This window comes from Cornus florida, unplaced genomic scaffold, assembly GCF_030987335.1.
Source record: "Cornus florida cultivar Cherokee Brave unplaced genomic scaffold, ASM3098733v1 CherokeeBrave_3.0.0_Hap2_Chr10, whole genome shotgun sequence".
NCBI classification, from domain to species: Eukaryota; Viridiplantae; Streptophyta; class Magnoliopsida; order Cornales; family Cornaceae; genus Cornus; species Cornus florida.
Window position 1 is genome coordinate 90,117,536 of NW_026775580.1, and position 20,273 is coordinate 90,137,808.

Genomic DNA, 20,273 nt, shown 5'->3' on the forward strand with positions numbered 1-20,273 from the left:
ATATATATATATATATATAAATCTAGGGTTTTGAAATGGTCAAATTGATTGATTGGCATAATTTGATTTGATTTGAGGAGTGATATTGTATATGTACTAGTATACATGTTAGCCAAGATTGTCTCTGGGATTGTTAATTTGCACTTGCAGCAGCGATAAAGGAGCAATGGATATGGGCATAATTAATCTTTTTTCTTTGGAAGGTATAATTCTTCCATACTAAACCAAATCTAAGAGTCAACCAATTGCAGATATATATATTATATTGGAAGAGACAAAGGTATTATGGGAATTTTAGTAAAATTTGTACATAACGTCAGCAAATTTCGTCGTTGACTGACATTAACTCTAACAGAAGGGAGGTTCGTGTAGGATATTTTCATTCTTAGGGGAGGTCCGGGTAAATTCCCAAACCAAAAGGGAGGTCCGTATAATTATGACAAATCATAGGGAAGGTTTGTGTAAATTACCTTTTGAAATGCATATGAAAATTTTAGTTAAGCAAACCATGCAAAAACTCAGCTTTTGAAAACCTAATTGTATTTGGAAAATAATTCAATTTCGTGCATAATCATTAAGGTAAAAGTCTATGCAAAATAGGAAGTCAAAACAGATCAGGAAACTAAGTTACCAAAACTGTCTGAAGAAGTTGAGCTGGTTCAGAGTGGTTGAACCGGTTCAAGTTGGCCAGTGAGTTTTCAAAGAAAATATTTTTGACATTTGAACCGGTTCAAGTTGGCAGTGAGTTTTTGAGGAAAACAACGTTAACATGTGAACCAATTCAAGTTGGCCAGACTTGAAAAACACCAATTTTGAAATTGCAAAGTGTCCTCACACTCTCTTTTCGAAAGTAGAGAGAAAATTTATAATTTGGTAAAAGAATAAAATAAAAAGACAGTAATAGTAACTTAGTAATAAAGGGCAATCTTGTAAAAATATTCATAATTGATAGAATCTGGACTTATTTGAAAATGTTTTTTAAAATTAGGGTTTCTTTGTATGTGAAAGATTTTATCAGACTTATTTTTGTCTTTAAAACCTTTAAAGTAGGGCTTATTTGGAATTTCTCCTAAAACATATTCATTTAGGACATAATCTCATAAAGGCCCGTTTGGGAAGTGTAGTGTGATGTAGTGTACTGCTCTAGTCTAGAATAGAACAAGTGTTTTGTAGTGTGATGTTCTGAAATGGGAAAAAAACATGTTTGGAACAAAAATTTGGAGTGAGAATTTTGGAATAGAAATTAATATATTTTTTTTGGATGATTAAATTAAATTAATTACAGAGCTTCATTAGTTTACAAAACAAGAATTACAGAGCTTGATTAGTTGATTTAGAAAAAAAAGTTTTAAAACAAAACCCATACACACAAGTTAGCAATTGCAGAGAGAGAGGGGGCAAGCTTGAGAGTTGAGACCCATACACACAAACAAACCCAAACACAGTGGAACAACGAAAACCCATACACACAAGGTAGCTCTCTCTCTTATTGCATAACTGTACTTCAAACTAAATATTGACTCTACCGTAACAGGTCTGGAACAGAGTGAGAGCAAAGCTCACATCAAATAAGAGACCCACCCCTCCTCTTGCATCTCTGGTCAAACAATATTGTAAATCAGTATATATATGTTTAAAAAAATGTCTCAAAGAAAGGTGGACCTGACATTTGACCGAAAGATATGGGTTTTGAACAATCTGAAATGAAACCTATTCTTGTAGATTTTGTAGTTTGCAGTTGCAGAGAGGGAGAGAGAGGGCAACTGATTCTTGTATATTTTGTAATTTGCATTTGCAGAGAGAGAGAGAGAGAGCAAGTTCACAGTTTTTTTTAATCTGAAATTAGGGCAAGTTCAGAGTTGAGAACAAGAATAGAGATAAAGGCGATTAGGAGGCTGAAATGATTTGCTGTGAAATCGCCATTGGGAGGCGATTAGGGAGTTTTTTTTTAATCTGAAATTAGGGCAAGTTCAGAGTTGAGAACGAGAATAGAGATGGAGGTGATTAGGGCAAGTTCAGAGTTGAGAACGAGAATGGAAATGGAGGCGATTGGGAGGCTGAAAAATTTATTATTATCTCGCTACAGTAAAAATAAATGGGCCTGGAACAACATAGAACACCAAATTATTGTTCTAGTTTTTGGGCCAAATATTGGATTTGTTCTTTGGTGTTCCACTACTGTTGAGAACACAACAAGTTGGGCCCAAACAACATGTGTTCTGAAAATGGGTACTGAAGCATTGTAGGGAACACTACAGCACACTAAGGGCCCGTTTGGGAAGTGTAGTGTGATGTAGTGTACTGCTCTAGTCTAGAACAGAACAAGTGTTTTGTAGTGTGATGTTCTGAAATGGGAACAAAACATGTTTGAAACAAAAATTTGGAGTGAGAATTTTGGAATAGAAATTAATATTTTTTTTTGGATGATTAAATTAAATTAATTACAGAGCTTCATTAGTTTGCAAAACAAGAATTACAGAGCTTGATTAGTTGATTTAGAAAAAAAAAAATTAAAACAAAACCCATACACACAAGTTAGTAGTTGCAGAGAGAGGGGGCATGCTTGAGAGTTGAGACCCATACACACAGGCAAACCTAAACACAGTGGAACAGGGAAAACCATACACACAAGGTAGCTCTCTCTCTTATTGCATAACTGTACTTCAAACTAAATATTGACTCTACCGTAACAGGTCTGGAACAGAGTGAGAGCAAAGCTCATATCAAATAAGAGCCCGCCCCTCCTCTTGCATCTCTGGTCAAACAATATTGTAAATCGGTATATATATGTTCAAAAAAATGTCTCAAAGAAAGGTGGACCTGACACTTGACCGAAAGATATGGGTTTTGAACATCTGAAATGAAACCCATTCTTGTAGATTTTGTAGTTTGCAGTTGCAGAGAGGGAGAAAGAGGGCAACTGATTCTTGTATATTTTGTAATTTGCATTTGCAGAGAGAGAGAGAGAGCAAGTTCACAGTTTTTTTTAATCTGAAATTAGGGCAAGTTCAGAGTTGAGAATGAGAATAGAGATGGAGGCGATTAGGAGGCTGAAATGATTTGTCGTGAAATCGCCACTGGGAGGCGATTAGGGAGTTTTTTATTTATTTGAAATTAGGGCAAGTTCAGAGTTGAGAACGAGAATAGAGATGGAGGTGATTAGGGCAAGTTCAAAGTTGAGAACGAGAATGGAGATGGAGGCGATTGGGAGGCTGAAAAATTTATTATTATCTCGCTACAGTAAAAATAAATAGGCCTGGAACAACATAGAACACCAAATTATTGTTCCAGTTTTTGGGCCAAATATTGGATTTGTTCCTTGGTGTTCCACTACTGTTGAGAACACAAGAAGTTGGGCCCAAACAACATGTGTTCTGAAAATGGGTACTGTAGCACTGTAGGGAACACTACAGCACACTAAGGGCCCGTTTGGGAAGTGTAGTGTGATGTTGTGTACTGCTCTTGTCTAGAACAAAACAAGTGTTTTGTAGTATGATGTTCTGAAATGGGAACAAAACATGTTTGGAACAAAAATTTGGATTGAGAATTTTGGAATAGAAATTAATATTTTTTTTTGGATGATTAAATTAAATTAATTACAGAGCTTCATTAGTTTGCAAAACAAGAATTACAGAGTTTCATTAGTTGATTTAGAAAAAAAAAAAAAAATTAAAACAAAACCCATACACACAAGTTAGCAGTTGCAGGGAGAGGGGGCAAGCTTGAGAGTTGAGACCCATACACACAAGCAAACCCAAACACAGTGGAACAACGAAAACCCATACACACACGGTAGCTCTCTCTCTTATTGCATAACTGTACTTCAAACTAACTATTGACTCTACCGTAATAGGTCTGGAACAGAGTGTGATACCCCTCGATTCTAGAGCCACGGGAGATCAAGTCCGAGCACAGAACCAAGGAGTACCAAACAATTAAAGTATTTTAAACGAACATAGATTACAAAAATGATTTAAGAAATAAAAGAATAAGCGGAAATAGAACTATAAAAGAAATCCTCAATATATAAACCTTAAAATATTAATAACTTAAAATCCTACAATTCAAAATCTCCAATCTTTTAACAACTCGGGAATCCATCTCTAGTGGACCCCTAGTATAAAAATCCCAAACTGTATCAAAGTAAAACTGAAGATAAATCCAAGTCGAACATCTGGAAAGAGATCCTACATTGTCGGAAGAATGAGTGACCGTCTCTGCTCCACACGAACAAGCTCAAGCCTGGAACTGACGTACACCTGTAAAATAGGAGTGGGTCAGGCCTACGAACAAGTTCTATCCTACTGCAATCCAAGCAGAGACCCGATACGCATGTACATACTAAATAGTTCAACAATAGCTAATAGTCCATACATAAATATATATCCACACTACTGGACTCTCGCTAGACTATGAAGAGGGTCTCAACCTGAATAGAAGGCATCACACAAATCGCACCTGAGTGGGTATGAGTACTTAAGCCTAAACAGGGTATACCTCAATCCCCACAGTCAGCTACACATCCAACTGCATATACGCATCCTAACCGTTGACTCTGAGACTCAAGCTCATGTCACGGTACCATAAAAATATATTTAAACTTCAATTCCATCCATCCACAAGAAATCCATTAAGTCGTTCGGCGTAGTCCACCGCACCGACTTATATACATATAAGGAGGATTTATTTAATAACCCGTACTCTCATTCCAAATAGGTAGGACTTAGTAACTGGTGCTGTCCAAACCTAGTATGTCACCGTCCCATACCGGTACATACAATCCATTCCATCCAACAGTTGATACCAAACATAAACAATGCACATAGCAACTGAGCCGTAATAAGCATAAATAGAGATATAGACGAACATGTTTACTCCAGTATTTGATAACCCAAAACTATAAGACATATCAATTAATACCATGATGAATATAAAATAAATATATAGGTTATCATATTCATCCCATATCTCCATTATAAATTATCATATTTCTGAGTATGCAGATAATTCATCATTCTCGTCCACGAGTCCATGACAAGTACAATAAACTTAACTATATTAATTATCATGCTTGTCACTATTAATAGCATCATAATAATCCATTTTCCATCCACAGAGAATATAAATTAAGTTCAGTAAAATTATAATTTCTCTGCACTATAATGAACAACTTCCGTCGATGCTTACTAATGTTTAAGCTATAAACACATATTGGTTTATTAAACTTTAATCCACTCTCACAAGTGTTAATTAGACTTAGAACATCTCAAAACACCCAAGTATAGCTTCCTACAGCTTCTGAAAAATCCAAAATCCGAGTTCCGTAGCCAAATTGGTCGCAGAATACGCAAAACTGGAAGCCCATGAAAGAGCCTGCTCTTTTAACCGAAAGAGCCTGCTCTTTCTTTGCTTAGAGCCTGCTCTTTGGTTGCCAAGAGCCTGCTCTTTGCTTCTATGAGCCGTCTCTTTGCAAACTTAAAGCGTTTCTTCTCTGTTCTTCATACTTAGAGTTCTTAAGTGTCTAAATTAGATTCCAATGTGCTTCAAGAAATATTTTAATTCCCTATTCAATCAACACTATCCCTTAAATAGGAAGTACACAGAGAATTCACCAAATTCATACATCTCTGTAAGACACACAGAAATACTTCCACAGACTTTTAACATTTAATGCTCTGAGTTCAATTCTGTATTATTCTGTTCTTGGAGACTTTAATCCTACTCTAAACCATTGCTAAACCATCCGTTACAGTCATAATTCTACTTAGAAAAACTTAGAAAATCAACCCCCAAGAAGCCACTTCACTGAAAACTGAAGACACCACAAACAGAACCTAGTAAAAACTGAAAAATAAAAGTAGAGCCGGCTCCCCAAATATTGGAGCCGCCTCTAACAGCCTTGGAGCCGGCTCCAATTGCTTAGGAGCCGCCTCCACCTCAAGGAGAGCCGGCTCCAATCAAGGGAGAGCCGGCTCTCCCCCTCCTCTGCCTCGTGTTCTCTTTTCCGGCTACGTTTAACCCTTCTACAGATCACCGTTTTGATTTCCAGAAATTTCTAAGTAATTCCCAGTAAATTCTAATGTTGGTTTAAGCCTTGATAATACTTACTAATATGGATTTAACCAAGCACAATGCAAGATCAGTTCCAAGCTTTAACAGTTTATCAAACCAAACCTAGGACTAACAGTTTGCGTCCCAGTAACAGATAGCCTATCTATTTTTGTTTTAAAATCATATAATAAACCTGGAACCAATTTAATATGCAAAGAACACGAGTATAAGGGAGAGAGTAAGGTTAGAACTTGCCTTTGAGATCTTTGTTCAAAATCTCTACGCCGTCTCTAAAGCTTTCCGACGATTCCCACTGCAAAACTACTCTGTTGCTTCTCTATCTCTAGAGACGTGAATAGGGTTTTGTTTGTTTTTCTAAAAACCCTATACAGACATCTCACATATATTTATAGGGTTTTACTAAACCCTAGATTAATTCCAACCCTCCTAAAAATCCTCACCAACCCAAAGAAACCTAATAAAACCTACGTCGGCAACAACTGACTTTTAAAACAAAACCCTATTTAAAAATACAATTAAATTAAAATAATTACCACTTAAATTAAATTAATCAAACCATTTTATTAAATTAGATTAAATCAATGAAACAGTTAAATTAAATCAAATAAAGCATTTAATCCTAATTAAAAAAAATAACTAAATGCAATCAAAATACAACCATGAAAACAATTAAACTAAAACAAGGTATAAACATAAAACCCAATAAACTCATAATGAAATTTAAATAAATTTTCAATTAAAACAAACCAATTCATAATTAAATAAATAAAAATATAATTTAAACAATAAAATAAATTCCAAACCTATCCTTTTTAAATTAGGGGTATTACACAGAGTGAGAGCAAAGCTCACATCAAATAAGAGACCCACCCCTCCTCTTGCATCTCTGGTCAAACAATATTGTAAATCAGTATATATATGTTCAAAAAAATGTCTCAAAGAAAGGTGGACCTGACACTTGACCGAAAGATATGCGTTTTGAACAATCTGAAATGAAACCCATTCTTGTAGATTTTGTAGTTTGCAGCTTCAGAGAGGGAGAAAGAGGGCAACTGATTCTTGTATATTTTGTAATTTGCATTTGCAGAGAGAGAGAGAGAGAGAGAGAACAAGTTCACAGTTTTTTTTAATCTGAAATTAGGGCAAGTTCAGAGTTGAGAACGAGAATAGAGATGGAGGCGATTAGGAGGCTGAAATGATTTGCCGTGAAATCGCCACTGGGAGGCGATTAGGGAGTTTTTTATATATCTGAAATTAGGGCAAGTTCAGAGTTGAGAACGAGAATAGAGATGGAGGCGATTAGGGCAAGTTCAGAGTTAAGAACGAGAATGGAGATGGAGGTGATTGGGAGGCTGAAAAATTTATTATTATCTTGCTACAGTAAAAATAAATGGGCTCGGAACAACATAGAATACCAAATTATTATTCCAGTTTTTGGGCCAAATATTAGATTTGTTCCTTGGTGTTCCACTACTGTCGAGAACACAACAAGTTGGGCCCAAACATGTGTTCTGAAAATGGGTACTGTAGCACTGTAGGGAACACTACAACACACTAACCAAACAGGGCCTAAGTGTCCAATAATGATTGACCTGAGAATAATGGTTTGTTAGCATGTAATAATTTCTCCGGTTTAAAACCTTCATAAAAAATGAAAAAAATATGGACTCTAACAAACCATGTAATTGTTATCACCCATCAAATAAAATGCATCATTTCATAAAATTGGTCTAACTTATATATTAAAACTACTCTTAATATGCAAAAATGGTGCATATTCATTTGATGGACATACCAGTCTCGCAAATATCTACCAGGAAAAATAGAGCTATAAGCCATGAAAGGCTTGCGATGATGAAAATGTCTCTCGCCATAATGAAAATACGGAGTCTCAATATCAATTTCAGTATTTCATGGGTTTGTAGAAAATTTCAAAAATTAGTTCAGGTTTGGATCAAAAGTAAAAATTTTGGAGAGAGAGAAGGGAGGGTGTTCCTATATTTATTGTTTAGGGTTTGTACAAAAAAAAAATCAGAGTGATAAGGTTGGGTGGGTTGTCAATTTGTTAATGGTCTTTGAGATATTTTGATCCCACATCACCCCTAATGACAATGATAGAGAAAGACACGGTTTTAAATATAGGTAAAATAGTCATTTAACATTTTCGTTAAAAGCACCATACGATCACGTGTGAAAGATATCTCAAGAAATTTTTTTTATTTTACAAAACAATGTATGTTAAGCAGACCCCACAAGATTTCGTGGGCCAATTTCCATTTACCAAGATCAGACTTTTCTTTTAAAAACCTCCATGCTCGCTCATTGAGCTCAAGGAAAGGAAACCGAATTGATAAACCAGTATCAGTGGTGGTAAACTTTATCCGAATCTGAATCCATGTACCTGTGGAGTTCCATGTAAACCACTTTGTTGGGCTGAGGAGGTGGGATAGAGTCAAGATTTACCAAATGCATAGCAGTAAGATAAGAATGAAAACATTCGAAGTTAAAAACATGTTTTGAAAGTTTTTCAAAGAAACAACTAAATCGCAAAAGAGAGGGCATATCATTCACATTATATATTTCAATTTAGTTTACAGTGCAAAATATATAACTACTTGATCGAGAATAGAATCCCAACATTCATCGCATACACAAAAGGGTCTGTGCGTCTGTGTTTAAAATGACAAAAGCTCACATATTAACAAAAATGTGTTTAGATATTGTACTTACATTCTTACATGTATGCAATAGACGCATGCACACGCAATACACTTGTGGACAGACTATCGTGCATACAACTGCATGGTGCCCTGTGCACATGCATGATGAAAATGATGTTAAATATTGGATTTTGATGTTCTAACAAGATCAGGAAATTCATAAACTTGGGCCAAGATTTCTGGAATTCAAGTCATACTAAATGTTCTACACATAAATACAATCTCCAGATTTAGATGGTAAGTTAGCGTAAAAAAAAACAGAGAAAAAAAGTGCATGCTTATGACTCACTCCTGTTAAAGCTACATACGGAAGAAGATGTTTGAAATTGAGCGAAGCCCTTTTGGGGTTAAATTGACTTGGCACTTGTTCAGTCGCGAGAACAGGACAAAATTTTGAGCCCTAATTCTTCGATCTATTCTGTTGTATGAAAACAACTTCAAGTACCCCCGTGAATATTTTAGGGATGGGAACAATTTGGTTGAATAATGTTTGGTTTATTGGATTGAATAGTGTATATTTGTTAGTGTGATATACGTGACATTGGTATAAATGAAACTATGGGCACTCTTTCATTTTTTATTCAATTTTACAAATATTCGTATTAAATTTCAAAAAGTCAGAATTTTGAAGAGAGGAGAGAGTAATCCCACATATTTTGTTAAAAAAATAATAATTTAAGGATACAATTTGATAATTATAAAATTTAATTTATGTGGGTGATGTCAGCATGATTCACCACCCCCGCAGAAGTAAATCACTCCCCTGTTAGGATTTAGATCAAAAGTCAAAGTGATAAGGTTAAATTTTAATTGAATTAAATTATAGAATTAAATTTTCTTTGAGGTAAAACTGTATAATTGAGTTTAGTTTATTTGTAAAAAATAAAAGTAAATGGTTTAGTAGAGATAAGGGGGAAGAGAAATATAGTGGTGATGGGAATCACACTTATTGAATTTTAGTTGAAGTAAAATTGTATAATTGAGTTTTTGTTATTCGTAAATTATAGAAGTGAATGATTTAGTGAAGAAAAAAAAAAACAGAGAAGTAGAGTGATAATGAGATAATCACACTTTAGATATAAGATGATTTGATGAGTGATAGATAATTATAGATGATAACGGATAAATGATTGATTTTAATATTAAAAAGAAAAGTATGGAATGGACTTAAAAAAAAAATAATAATACTAATATGTTTAAAGACAATTCAAACCATAAAAAATCTTTAAAACCAGATCTTCTGTTTACTGTGTACTTTGTTGGCCAAAATTAGACCACCCAACAACAGGCTGTGTGGGAAATATTGATTACTTATTTATGATTGTAATTTAGAAATTGTTTGGGTTGGATTAAGTCTCAAATTAAAGTAAATTTAAAGTAGTAGTTCTTTGCTTTCATTGTAACCTGCCACTGCAAGAGGCTTCAAAGTAGGTTCCCTTTGGTCAGCTAAGAGAGAAGTACAAGTTGCAAATTGCCTTTTCTAAAAGATGTCTTCTCACTCTGAACAAAGAACCCCAAAGTGCGCAGATCAAGTGCATTGCGAGACTTAAAAAAGTTGGAGTTTCTTATACACGAAATGCCTACACCCATGAATTGCTTAATCAAGAGGAATCAGAATAATTCCTCTAAGCTTACAAAAGAACAAGAGAATCTGATGATAGTTAACATATATATAGTAAGCAAGTCTTACATTCACAAACCACAAAGAAGAACATAAATCACAAAACGAAATGAATGCGATTCTATGCTCTTCTTCTGGTCAGTCTGTAGAACAAAATTCCATAGATCATCAAACCATGTCGCTGCAGCTATAATACACGCATAGCCATATAGATAGGTGAATTCAAACTGTCAACAATCCAGCACTTGTTGAACCCCAAAAGCACTTGCAAAAATGATCAGAAGTGGGCGATTCTGATCAACTATGGTGTTAGGAACTTCCTAAGCAACACAACCTCCACATACCATGCCCCTCCTGAAATAAAAAAAAGATACATCTATGTTTAACAGAAGATAGTAGAATGTGGAAGTGATAGGTTTGTATTATTTGCATCTTTACATGGTAGATTCATGAAAAGCAAATGAATTCTATAGATATATTAGGCTCATAATGCTTTCATGAAAAGCAAATGATCTATAACTTTATCAATACACTAAAAATAAAAGCCCCCATCATTTGATCTGATGGAAGTAGACACTGCATAACACAACTCCACAAAGTTATTCAATATCTCAATCTCAGGTGCAAATACTGAAAGTTAACACTACATCTGTAATATTGAAGGGACCAGGACCCTAATTGGATTCTTCTATGCTATCATAGACATTTACCACAAGGACTACTACAAGTAACAAATGAAGCAGGTGTGTGACACAGCTCCACATTTAGAGTTTGAATATCTCTATATACTGCTGGACCAGTGGACCCCAGTTACATCAAAGTTCAACCCCAGTGGACCCTAAGGAAAAATAAAATTGATGCCCAGGAAGGATCTAGACGGGAATTAGGGGATATCAATTTTCAAAGTACCACGTTAGGGTTACTTCAAGACAATTGACATGTTAGTATGTTACGTAAAGACAAGGCAATTTCTGCTCTTGTGCATTCCTCACAACAGGTGATTTGACTCTTCTTTGTTTTGATAGACAACGAACTTGACAGTTCAATTCATACTCGATGCTTATTTTTCCTGGAATCAATATGCTCTTCATTTACTTCAAGACTGGTTATCTAATTAAGTTGGCTCTAATACAAGGAGTCAATGGCAGGGAAAAAAGAATTACCATCCAACTATTCCAGGTGCTCTTTATTTTAGTTCTTTAATCACCGACTTGCGGAGCAGAGTTTGTGAGAAATCATTGTTACCTTAAATATGATGGGTCAATTTCCTCAAAACCTCTCAATTAGAGGTTAATTTTTGTGAAGCATAGCTCTTGACTCTCCAATTCTTTCTAAATTCAACACAGCAATTGTTTTATGCACAAAAAATGGCCATTAAAATGCAGTACTCACACAATTGAGCAGCCAGAGCGTCTATGTCTTTTCTTCCTCACCATCATTTCCTTCCTCCTCGGAGGTTGAAGCACAACCTTGATTGCAGTATCAAAAACAGCTTTGACATTCTACCAACCAGTCAGCAAACGCATATAATTTAGTTGGAAGAAATTAGCGTCAATTAAAATGTTTTCCTTAGTAATGACCACATACAACAAGAAATGGCATGAAAATTGGCCTAACGATGAAATACTGGAAAGTGGATGCATGCACTAAGTTTTAGATTTTCCAAAGTACTCCACCTGCTGAGTCTTAGAGCTGCACTCTATATAAGCCGCTGCACCTATTTGTTTCCTCAGCTCCTCCCCCTTTATGATTAAAATCAGTTATTTTCTGGTGATTTTTTTTTTATAAAAAAACTAAAGCATAAAAGCAATATAGAAAAAGAAAAAGAAAAAGAAAAAGAAAAAGAAAGAAAAGAAAAGTTGCAAATACATACTTGAGCAGATGTTATGACATTAGATTCCATATGATCAGCGAGATACCCTCTGTCTTCACGAAGATCTGAAAAGAAGAAGAAGAAGAAGAAGGGGATTTATTCCTTCGTATCTACAACATACCTCAACACACCCACTAACTTCAATACACTAGTATGTAAAATCAAATTGCACAAGTATCATGCTATTGCATACCTAACTTTGTTCCAACAAGAACAATTGGAACATTGGGTGCAAACCTCCGAAGTTCCGGCATCCACTGCATTTCAAAAAGACAAACCTTAATTAGCAGACCATACCAATTTACTCGAGAAACAAAAGGTATTTATGTGATAATGATAAAACATATTTCAAGCTTCAAAGATCACGGAACTTGAATATTAGAGAGACAATATGTAGCCTTCAAATTTAAATCATTTTTTTTTCCCCAGAAACATGTACTAACCAAATTAAGAAACAAAAGCTCTCTATTAGATGACAATGACACCTATTTCAAACTTTAAAGATCATTAAACGTGAAGATCATGGAGAAAGAAAAGAGTCCATTTTTTAACTAAACATTATTAAAAAATTGCAAAAAGAAAAGTGGAAAAGTAGAAGAGAATGGAAGAAAGAAAAGATATTGGCACTAAAAGAAGTACCTTCTTGAGGACATTTTCGTAGCTCGCCCTACTGATTAAAGAAAAAGCTAATACAAATATGTCTGCACCCCTATAACTCAGTGGCCTCAACCTGCTATAGTCTTCCTGACCTTTAATTCAAAGGAAAAAAGAAATTACTCAGACATGGAACATCAACAATGTGAAATTTTTTCATAGTCCGGGACTAAGTGATCAAAGCAACACGCAAGTAAATATGTCAGCTTTATTTAGGATTTGATTCCATCAACTACCCTAACTCCAAATCTTGAAACCAGTAGCATCACATTTAGCCAGAAATAGGGGCTCAAAAGAACTCAAAATAGTGAAAAGGACATAGTACCAGCAGTGTCCCAAAGTCCCAGGTTAACAATACTCCCATCCACAGCCACATTAGCACTGAAATTGTCAAAAACTGTTGGTATGTAGTCCTGCCACAAAAAGCCCAGATTGTGTATGAGAGAAATTCCATTTTTAGTGCTTCTAAAATGCTTTACAAAGAAGAGTCTAAAACTAAAATGCACACAACAAGAATCACTAACACAGCATCTAAAAGAGGAAAATTTGGACAAAATGACAACCTCAAATTAATTTATTATCCATTTAAAATAATAAAATCCAGTAAATAGAATGGGGGTTTTATGAGATGGGTTGGTTTTCTTCTCAGGACTCACAGTGGGGAACTTGTTACTGGTGTAACAAATGAGCATACAGGTCTTCCCAACAGCTCCATCTCCAACCGTAACACATTTGATGAACCTTGAAGCACTCATCTTCTCAAACTTTAGCTTCCACGGTAATCTCGTGAGCCACAAGTCACAACAAAGTAGTTTGTCTGTGTGTGATATATATATATATATATATGTTAAAGTTTATAAGAGTTTTGAGTTAAAGTAGAGAAGAGACTTGAAAGAAGAACAGTAGTGGAAAATGTTGGAGAAACCAGAAAGAAATGATACTGATAAAGAGGGCTCTTTTGTGGGTTTGTAATCTCAAGAGAGAAATTGAAGAGAGAGAGTCAACAAAGGGTCACGGATCACTCACAGCACTTTTTCATCCCTCTCAAAAAAATTCAGATCCAACAGAATTTGTTTTTGAAACGTGGTGAGATGGGCCCCTCTTCTAAAACGGCACCAAACCCCACTTTCATCGCTGGAGTGGTAATCTATTAGAATTGGTACGTATCTATGTGATTCCATATGAATATATACTGTCACATTATTCAATATTCTGGCTAAACATCATCCCCTGGGGTTTATAACTCTTGCTCGTATCACTTGTCCATTTTGGTCAAGCAAAATAACATAGTTTTGTCCAACAGCAAGAGGGTCACAACTGTCCAACTGCATCTAGCCAACTAAATACGGTTAAAAACAACAACAGCAAAAAAAAAAAAAAATTATATATATATATAATTTTATAATAACAATAATTATACAGTAACAACACATCTTTTATTGAAATTGGTAACAAGAAATTATTATACGATTATGAAATATAAATTGTTATACGATTGTGAAATATCTAGCATTTAATAATTCAATTTAATTAAAATTAATGTTCAAAATTATTTGTAATATATTCTTACGAGTTAACTTTTTAAAATTGAAGAATTCGAGGAGACCAACAAATGTAAGTCATTAAGAACTATCTATTATCCGGAACGCGAGCTAACAACCACATTTAACGGCTAATTAGTCGTTAATTATGGTTATTAGCTTCCCTTTTTGTTTAGGTGTTCTTGTATGAGCCGTTTTTGGGCCTTGTTTCTATTTTTGGGCTGTTTCTGGCCAAATGGCCTGCCTTTGTAATCTTTATCTCATTTATATAATTTGCTTTATTCTCCAAAAAAAAAAAAAAAAAAAAAAAAACTTTTATTTATTTATTTTTAAATAGAAACTCAATGACAACTTACTTGCATTTAAAATGTTACTGAGGTATTGATTGCATTTATAAAATCAGAAGAACGTCTTGCAATTTACATTAGTTTCAACTAAATTTTTTCTAATTTAATTTCAAAAGACTTATTTCATCCTCACAAAAATAGTTTGAACTTTTAATCCAACCTTCAAAATGGTTGGACAGAATAAGTAGTTTCCTCTATAAGATTTTAGCATAAGCCAAGTGATTAAAAAATATAATATTAGGGACATATTTAGTATTATTAGAGATATTTTTCGCACTCTATTATGGAAGGGTAAATATACCTTCTTTTATTAAAAGATATATAAGATTATAAATAAAAAGATATTAAGGCAAAGTTGGATCTTGGAATATATAATTTTATAAAAATTTGAAAAAGATATATCATCTATATGAGACTGTTAAATAAATAAACAAATACACACCCATTAATATGTTTTACTCGAATTCTCATCCTCTCATTTCAAGACGAAGTATAATACCATTTGTATCCCTTGGTGAGAATGTTAAAAGAGTTTTGTACATGTGAACTAATAAAACAAGAAGTACAGAACCATGGCCGGCTCTCATTGTGAATAAGACAATTACTGTATTAAATATCGTGTTCTTGTAGCCAAACACAAACGTCCAGCGCGATTGTCCATGTTATGCTTATGGAGGATACTTCTTGAAGCTGATTTTAACTGCATTCAATTTTTTGAACTAGTTTCTATCTTACCGTTGGCATTTTATTTGAACTAAAAATAAAATAAAATAAAAATAATATTGTGAAAGTATGTGCAACTGCCAAAAATAAAAATAATAATAATAAATATAATAATGAATGTTGTTAGGGAGAAATTGAACACTATGCTCTTATTTTGTTCAGAAGGTAGGACAAAATTAAATAGTAAAACCCAGATTTGTCTTTTAAACCCGAATAATAATTGACCATTTCAAAGGTCATAGAAGAAACAATCAAAGGTAGAATATATATATATATGTATATGTTTCCATCAAGACCGGGAATTTCATATTCATTGTTTACAGATTAAAAAAATAGTGGCATGAATTGTTTTGACTTATTCCATGTCCGACTGTCCACCATTCTTTTGCAGGTATAGAACCTAAACAAAATGGTAAACAGATAAAAACAACAATTTTTATTGTTAAGTATGATGATCACCAAACATTAATTAGCACAAATGTCCACATAAAGTGAGTGATAATTCATGATTAACGTAGACTACTTAAGCATTGCATGGACCAACCAACCATAAAATCAGTATTAGATATTAATTTAGTGCAATTGAGCATGATCATTGATCACACCCACACATGGTGACAAATATTATGTTAGTACTTCTTTTTGCCTTCCTTTCTCTATAATTTATTTTGAGGAAAATTACCCAAAGGTGACTCATTGATTTTCATTCAAAAGGGCAAGATTTTCATACAAGGGAAGAACAAAATTGGTATTTATAAAATTTTGTCACCGCAAATTCTAAATTTCAAAGGAGAATAAAATAATAAATGTTGAATGATTTACTAATGTGTAATTAGCACAAACCTTAGAGATATTTTTTTTAATGCTATTTTATATATAAAAAATCATTTAACCATATTTTTTAGCAATCATTTGATGTGACAACATTCTATGACTATACATCATCCTTTGTGGAAAAAAAGAAAAAAGAAAAAGAAAATAAGAGATTATATAAATAATAATGAAATTTTTGAGAAGGTGGAAGTCATGATAAAAGAAACATTAAAAATACTATCATCCTTTAATTGATAGATTTTGTTATGATAATAATTTAAAGATGGTGGAACAGAAGCTTTATTGATGACTAATGTGGGTGCATTTATCCATACAAACTCACTTGGCATCTAATTTAGAGGCAAGACCTTTTTTTAATAATATGAATGACAATATTTTCAAAGGAAATGAAACAGATTGGAGGGAACTAACTTATATTGTGAAATGTGAGAATCTAAGACTTTGTTGGATACTGGTGACAACATTATAATTATGATAAAATGATAAAAGAATAAATTGTGTTGAGCGCTCCCAGACAAACTAAGGAATCTCTCACATGTGATTCTTGATAACAAAAGTCCAAAAAAGAGAATTTAATTGAACAAGAACAAGACAGCCTTTCCTTGGCCCCCTGTTGTCTCACAGGCACAGAGATTTAAACAAAATAAATAAATAAATAACTTGGGAGGATTTAATCTCCGGAACTTCCAAAATGCAATCTGAAAGTCTTTGCATCGTGACAATGTTAAAAAATTTGTGCATACGTGGGATGGATGGGGTTGAAGTGCTGGGCTGAGTACTTATTCAAGTTTAAGGTTTAATTCTTATTATTGATGCTACTTAGCATTGTCATTTATAACTTGGTATTAATTTGGAAAATGGTAATCTAAGTGATCAATCACTTCATCGATGTAAGGAAGAACTGCAGATAAATTACTCATTTACAGATATAGTAGATCCTCCTCATCAACATCAATTCATGTATATATATATATATATATGGAGTAAAAATGATATATAACTCTTTTTCCCATTCAAGACAAGAAACAAAATAGTAGATTTATTAGAAGCATAAGGTTACATAAATTTTAAATAAAATGATGTTCAAAGACAGCACAGCCGAAAAGGCTTTTTTAAATGCATAATGAGATGGATGGAGTGGAGATATAGCACACGAAAGCGGCGACGAAATTAGAGAGCCTTGAGGATATCATCAGCACTGGAGATAGTGAAATCTCCGCCATCTTCAATGTTTGCAACCTTGACGGTGAGGTCATCCACCAAGAGAGCGAACCTTTTAGATCGAGTGCCAAGCCCCTTGTCCGACAGGTCCAGCTCTAGCCCTAGTAAATGGGTGTATGTTGCTGACCCATCTGCTAGGAACTTAACATGCTTCGTCTCTGGGAATGATTTTGACCATGCCTTCATCACAAACGGGTCATTCACTGTAAACAATCGTTAAACAACCCAATTGTTAATATATGCGTTGTATGCGGATTGGGTCACAATAATTTTCATTCTCATTCTAATTTTTAGATTCTTCTATCAGGCCATGTACATTCAAAAATCAATCTGATACAATAATTTCAGATACTCAAATTGATCAGTGTGAGAAACGTACCACTAACCAACAAGATGTCGGCCACACCCTTGGATTTTAGCTCTTCTGCTTTCTCAATGAAGCCCGGTACATGCTTTGTGCTGCTCCACACCAACACCAACACCAAACAAATCAAATTCAATTTCATATACTAATTATTAATTAAGCTTCAACTCTCACATAATTCACTATAAAATATTATGGGTAAATAAATAAAACAGTTTTCTGAATCCTTCAATCAAACAGAGATTTATATGGCCTTGTAAGAACCAAAAACCAAACCAAAGACGATCAAGATGGAGATCGGGAGAGAATACCTGCAAGTGGGAGTAAAGGCACCGGGAACACCAAAGAGGATGACCTTCTTGCCGGCGGCGAGGGAGTGTACGGACACGCTTTGGAGCTGATCTTCGGCGTCGAAGTGGTGGAGAGTGCCATCGGGAAGTTTAGCACCAACTGCGATCGGAGCCATTGTTTGTGATAAATTAATTAATCTGTTGTGATGATGATGATGATGATGAGGAAGGAGAGGGTATATATAGAGTTCGGAGGAGTCTTTAGAGTCCAAACTGTCTAGCAAGTAAAACTCTTAATTATGGAAAAAAAATTAAAAAATGAAAATGTAAACTACTGATTAGTCGGATCCGTTACTTGCCATCAATTTTTTAAATCAGGAATAAATGGTAACGTCGCGTTAGGTTTAATTAGTCAAAATTGTGGAGGGAGGTTAAAGTACCAAATTGCCCTTATTTGCTTTGACTGGGTCTTGGACCCATCTTATTGTATGGTTATAGAGTTGTGGTCAGCTGTCTACAGTATTTATTTAGTCGTCGGACGGCAACTTCCTCCGGCTATTATTGGAGGTCTACGCTCTAGAGTATTCTCTCCGTCTTGGTCAAATTATTATATCCAATTAGAGATGTCTTTATCGTTCCTATTATAATTATAATCCATTTTCCATCTTTTTTTTCTTTCTATATTTCGGAAATAGTTGATTCATTTAAGTTGGTAATAATTGAAATAATATATACACACACACACATTTAAACAGTACAATAATAATTAAATCCATCATACAGTTTAATTGATATTTATTTTCAGTTTCAGAACCGTAGATGAAATTTTGTTCACATGTAGCTGAATAAGAATATATACATGCATATGATTATGCTTAGGGGAGGAGCCATGATTTAATTTCAAGAGGCGTAATGTACTTGACTAAAAAAAACAAAGAAGTTCAAATGACATGATTAATTTAGTTTTATTTTGAAATTATTGACTTCATAAAATTACAATAATGAATGTAAAAAAGAAAGAGAAAAAAAAAAAGGTTACATACATCATATACAAGTTCAAAAAGAAAAATTTTAAGAAGTAAAAAAAAAGAAGATAGAACATTCAAGAGAAAAAAAATTAGGATTTAATAGATGAAAGGGAAATAGGAATGTAACTTTTTTTTTTTTTTTTTAAAAAGGAAATTATAGGAATTTGAAGAGTAAAAGAAGGGAAAAAAAAAGAAGAAATAAAATATAATTTTAGTAAATGAAGATTTTAGGGGTACATACTAAAAAATTTTCTCCACATATGGTATAAAAATAACAACAAAATAATGCATATATAAAGGGTAACATGCCCCCGGCATGCATTGGTTCCTTCCCTGCATATGATCATTTAAAAATTATAATCTAAGTTTTTTGAAATTTTGCTGAATTAATACAAGATATCAATACTTTTAATATTGATATTCTTTTACATGAATACAATAAGAAAATTGATTTTTAGCACACCAAAATTCTGCCCAGAAATTGCACCGGAGAGTGGCCTCAGTGTATCCTGTACATAGAGAGAGTTAGGGAAGTAATTTGGATGAAATGGATTGGGACAGTTGGTCCGAAACGGCATTAAGCTCATTAATAGGCCCAAAGAACCCGGCCGTCAAATTCACAATGAAAGGCCCAACGGACAATAAATAGGCCTTGGAGGAACCCAACGGATAGTAACGCACTCGCTTTAAATGTACACATTTTAACCCAATCAGAATATTTGTTGAGAAAGGTCTCCGGAAAACTCGTTATTTCGGTAACAAGGCAAATGTAAAGTTACCTTTCAATAATAAGAAAAGGGTAAATGTAGAGTTTTGATAACTGTTCATTGGCAGTATGTAGTGTCACTACTTAACCGAAAACTTATACATGGTCAAAACTAGTAAAGATAATCTGAATTCCTTCTATACAATATTATTATTATTATTATTTTTTGCTGCAGTGTAGTGCAAATTTAATTAACAGTAATGACAGGGGTGTCGCATT

At 34.0% G+C, this 20,273-nt stretch overlaps 2 protein-coding genes across 2 annotated transcripts; both read right to left on the reverse strand.

The window, feature by feature from the left end:
• Positions 1 to 10,338: 10,338 nt before the first annotated feature.
• Positions 10,339 to 13,995, reverse strand: LOC132280065 (rac-like GTP-binding protein ARAC7). Its single transcript, XM_059782179.1, has 8 exons — positions 13,597 to 13,995; positions 13,266 to 13,353; positions 12,926 to 13,035; positions 12,480 to 12,543; positions 12,287 to 12,351; positions 12,090 to 12,155; positions 11,806 to 11,915; positions 10,339 to 10,767 (listed from the first exon to the last, which is right to left on the reverse strand). The coding sequence occupies exons 1-8, from the start codon at positions 13,693 to 13,695 to the stop codon at positions 10,734 to 10,736; spliced, it is 636 nt and encodes a 211-aa protein (XP_059638162.1). The 5' UTR covers positions 13,696 to 13,995; the 3' UTR covers positions 10,339 to 10,733.
• Positions 13,996 to 17,388: 3,393 nt separating this feature from the next.
• Positions 17,389 to 18,589, reverse strand: LOC132280066 (peroxiredoxin-2-like). The gene is made up of 3 exons (XM_059782180.1): positions 18,282 to 18,589; positions 17,986 to 18,065; positions 17,389 to 17,809 (listed from the first exon to the last, which is right to left on the reverse strand). The coding sequence occupies exons 1-3, from the start codon at positions 18,434 to 18,436 to the stop codon at positions 17,556 to 17,558; spliced, it is 489 nt and encodes a 162-aa protein (XP_059638163.1). The 5' UTR covers positions 18,437 to 18,589; the 3' UTR covers positions 17,389 to 17,555.
• Between the last annotated feature and the right edge of the window lie 1,684 nt (positions 18,590 to 20,273).

Excerpts from the sequence above, each read along its gene's own strand:
- LOC132280065 (XM_059782179.1), bottom strand. The coding sequence starts at position 13,695 with ATGAGTGCTTCAAGGTTCATCAAATGTGTTACGGTTGGAGATGGAGCT. Across the intron at positions 12,352-12,479 it reads TCTTGTTGGAACAAAGTTAG|ATCTTCGTGAAGACAGAGGG; the intron begins GTATGCAATAGC and ends TCTTCTTTTCAG. Across the intron at positions 12,156-12,286 it reads ATGTCATAACATCTGCTCAA|GGGGAGGAGCTGAGGAAACA; the intron begins GTATGTATTTGC and ends TTAATCATAAAG.
- LOC132280066 (XM_059782180.1), bottom strand. The coding sequence starts at position 18,436 with ATGGCTCCGATCGCAGTTGGTGCTAAACTTCCCGATGGCACTCTCCAC. Across the intron at positions 18,066-18,281 it reads GCCTTTACTCCCACTTGCAG|CACAAAGCATGTACCGGGCT; the intron begins GTATTCTCTCCC and ends GGTGTGGAGCAG. Across the intron at positions 17,810-17,985 it reads CGACATCTTGTTGGTTAGTG|TGAATGACCCGTTTGTGATG; the intron begins GTACGTTTCTCA and ends GATTGTTTACAG.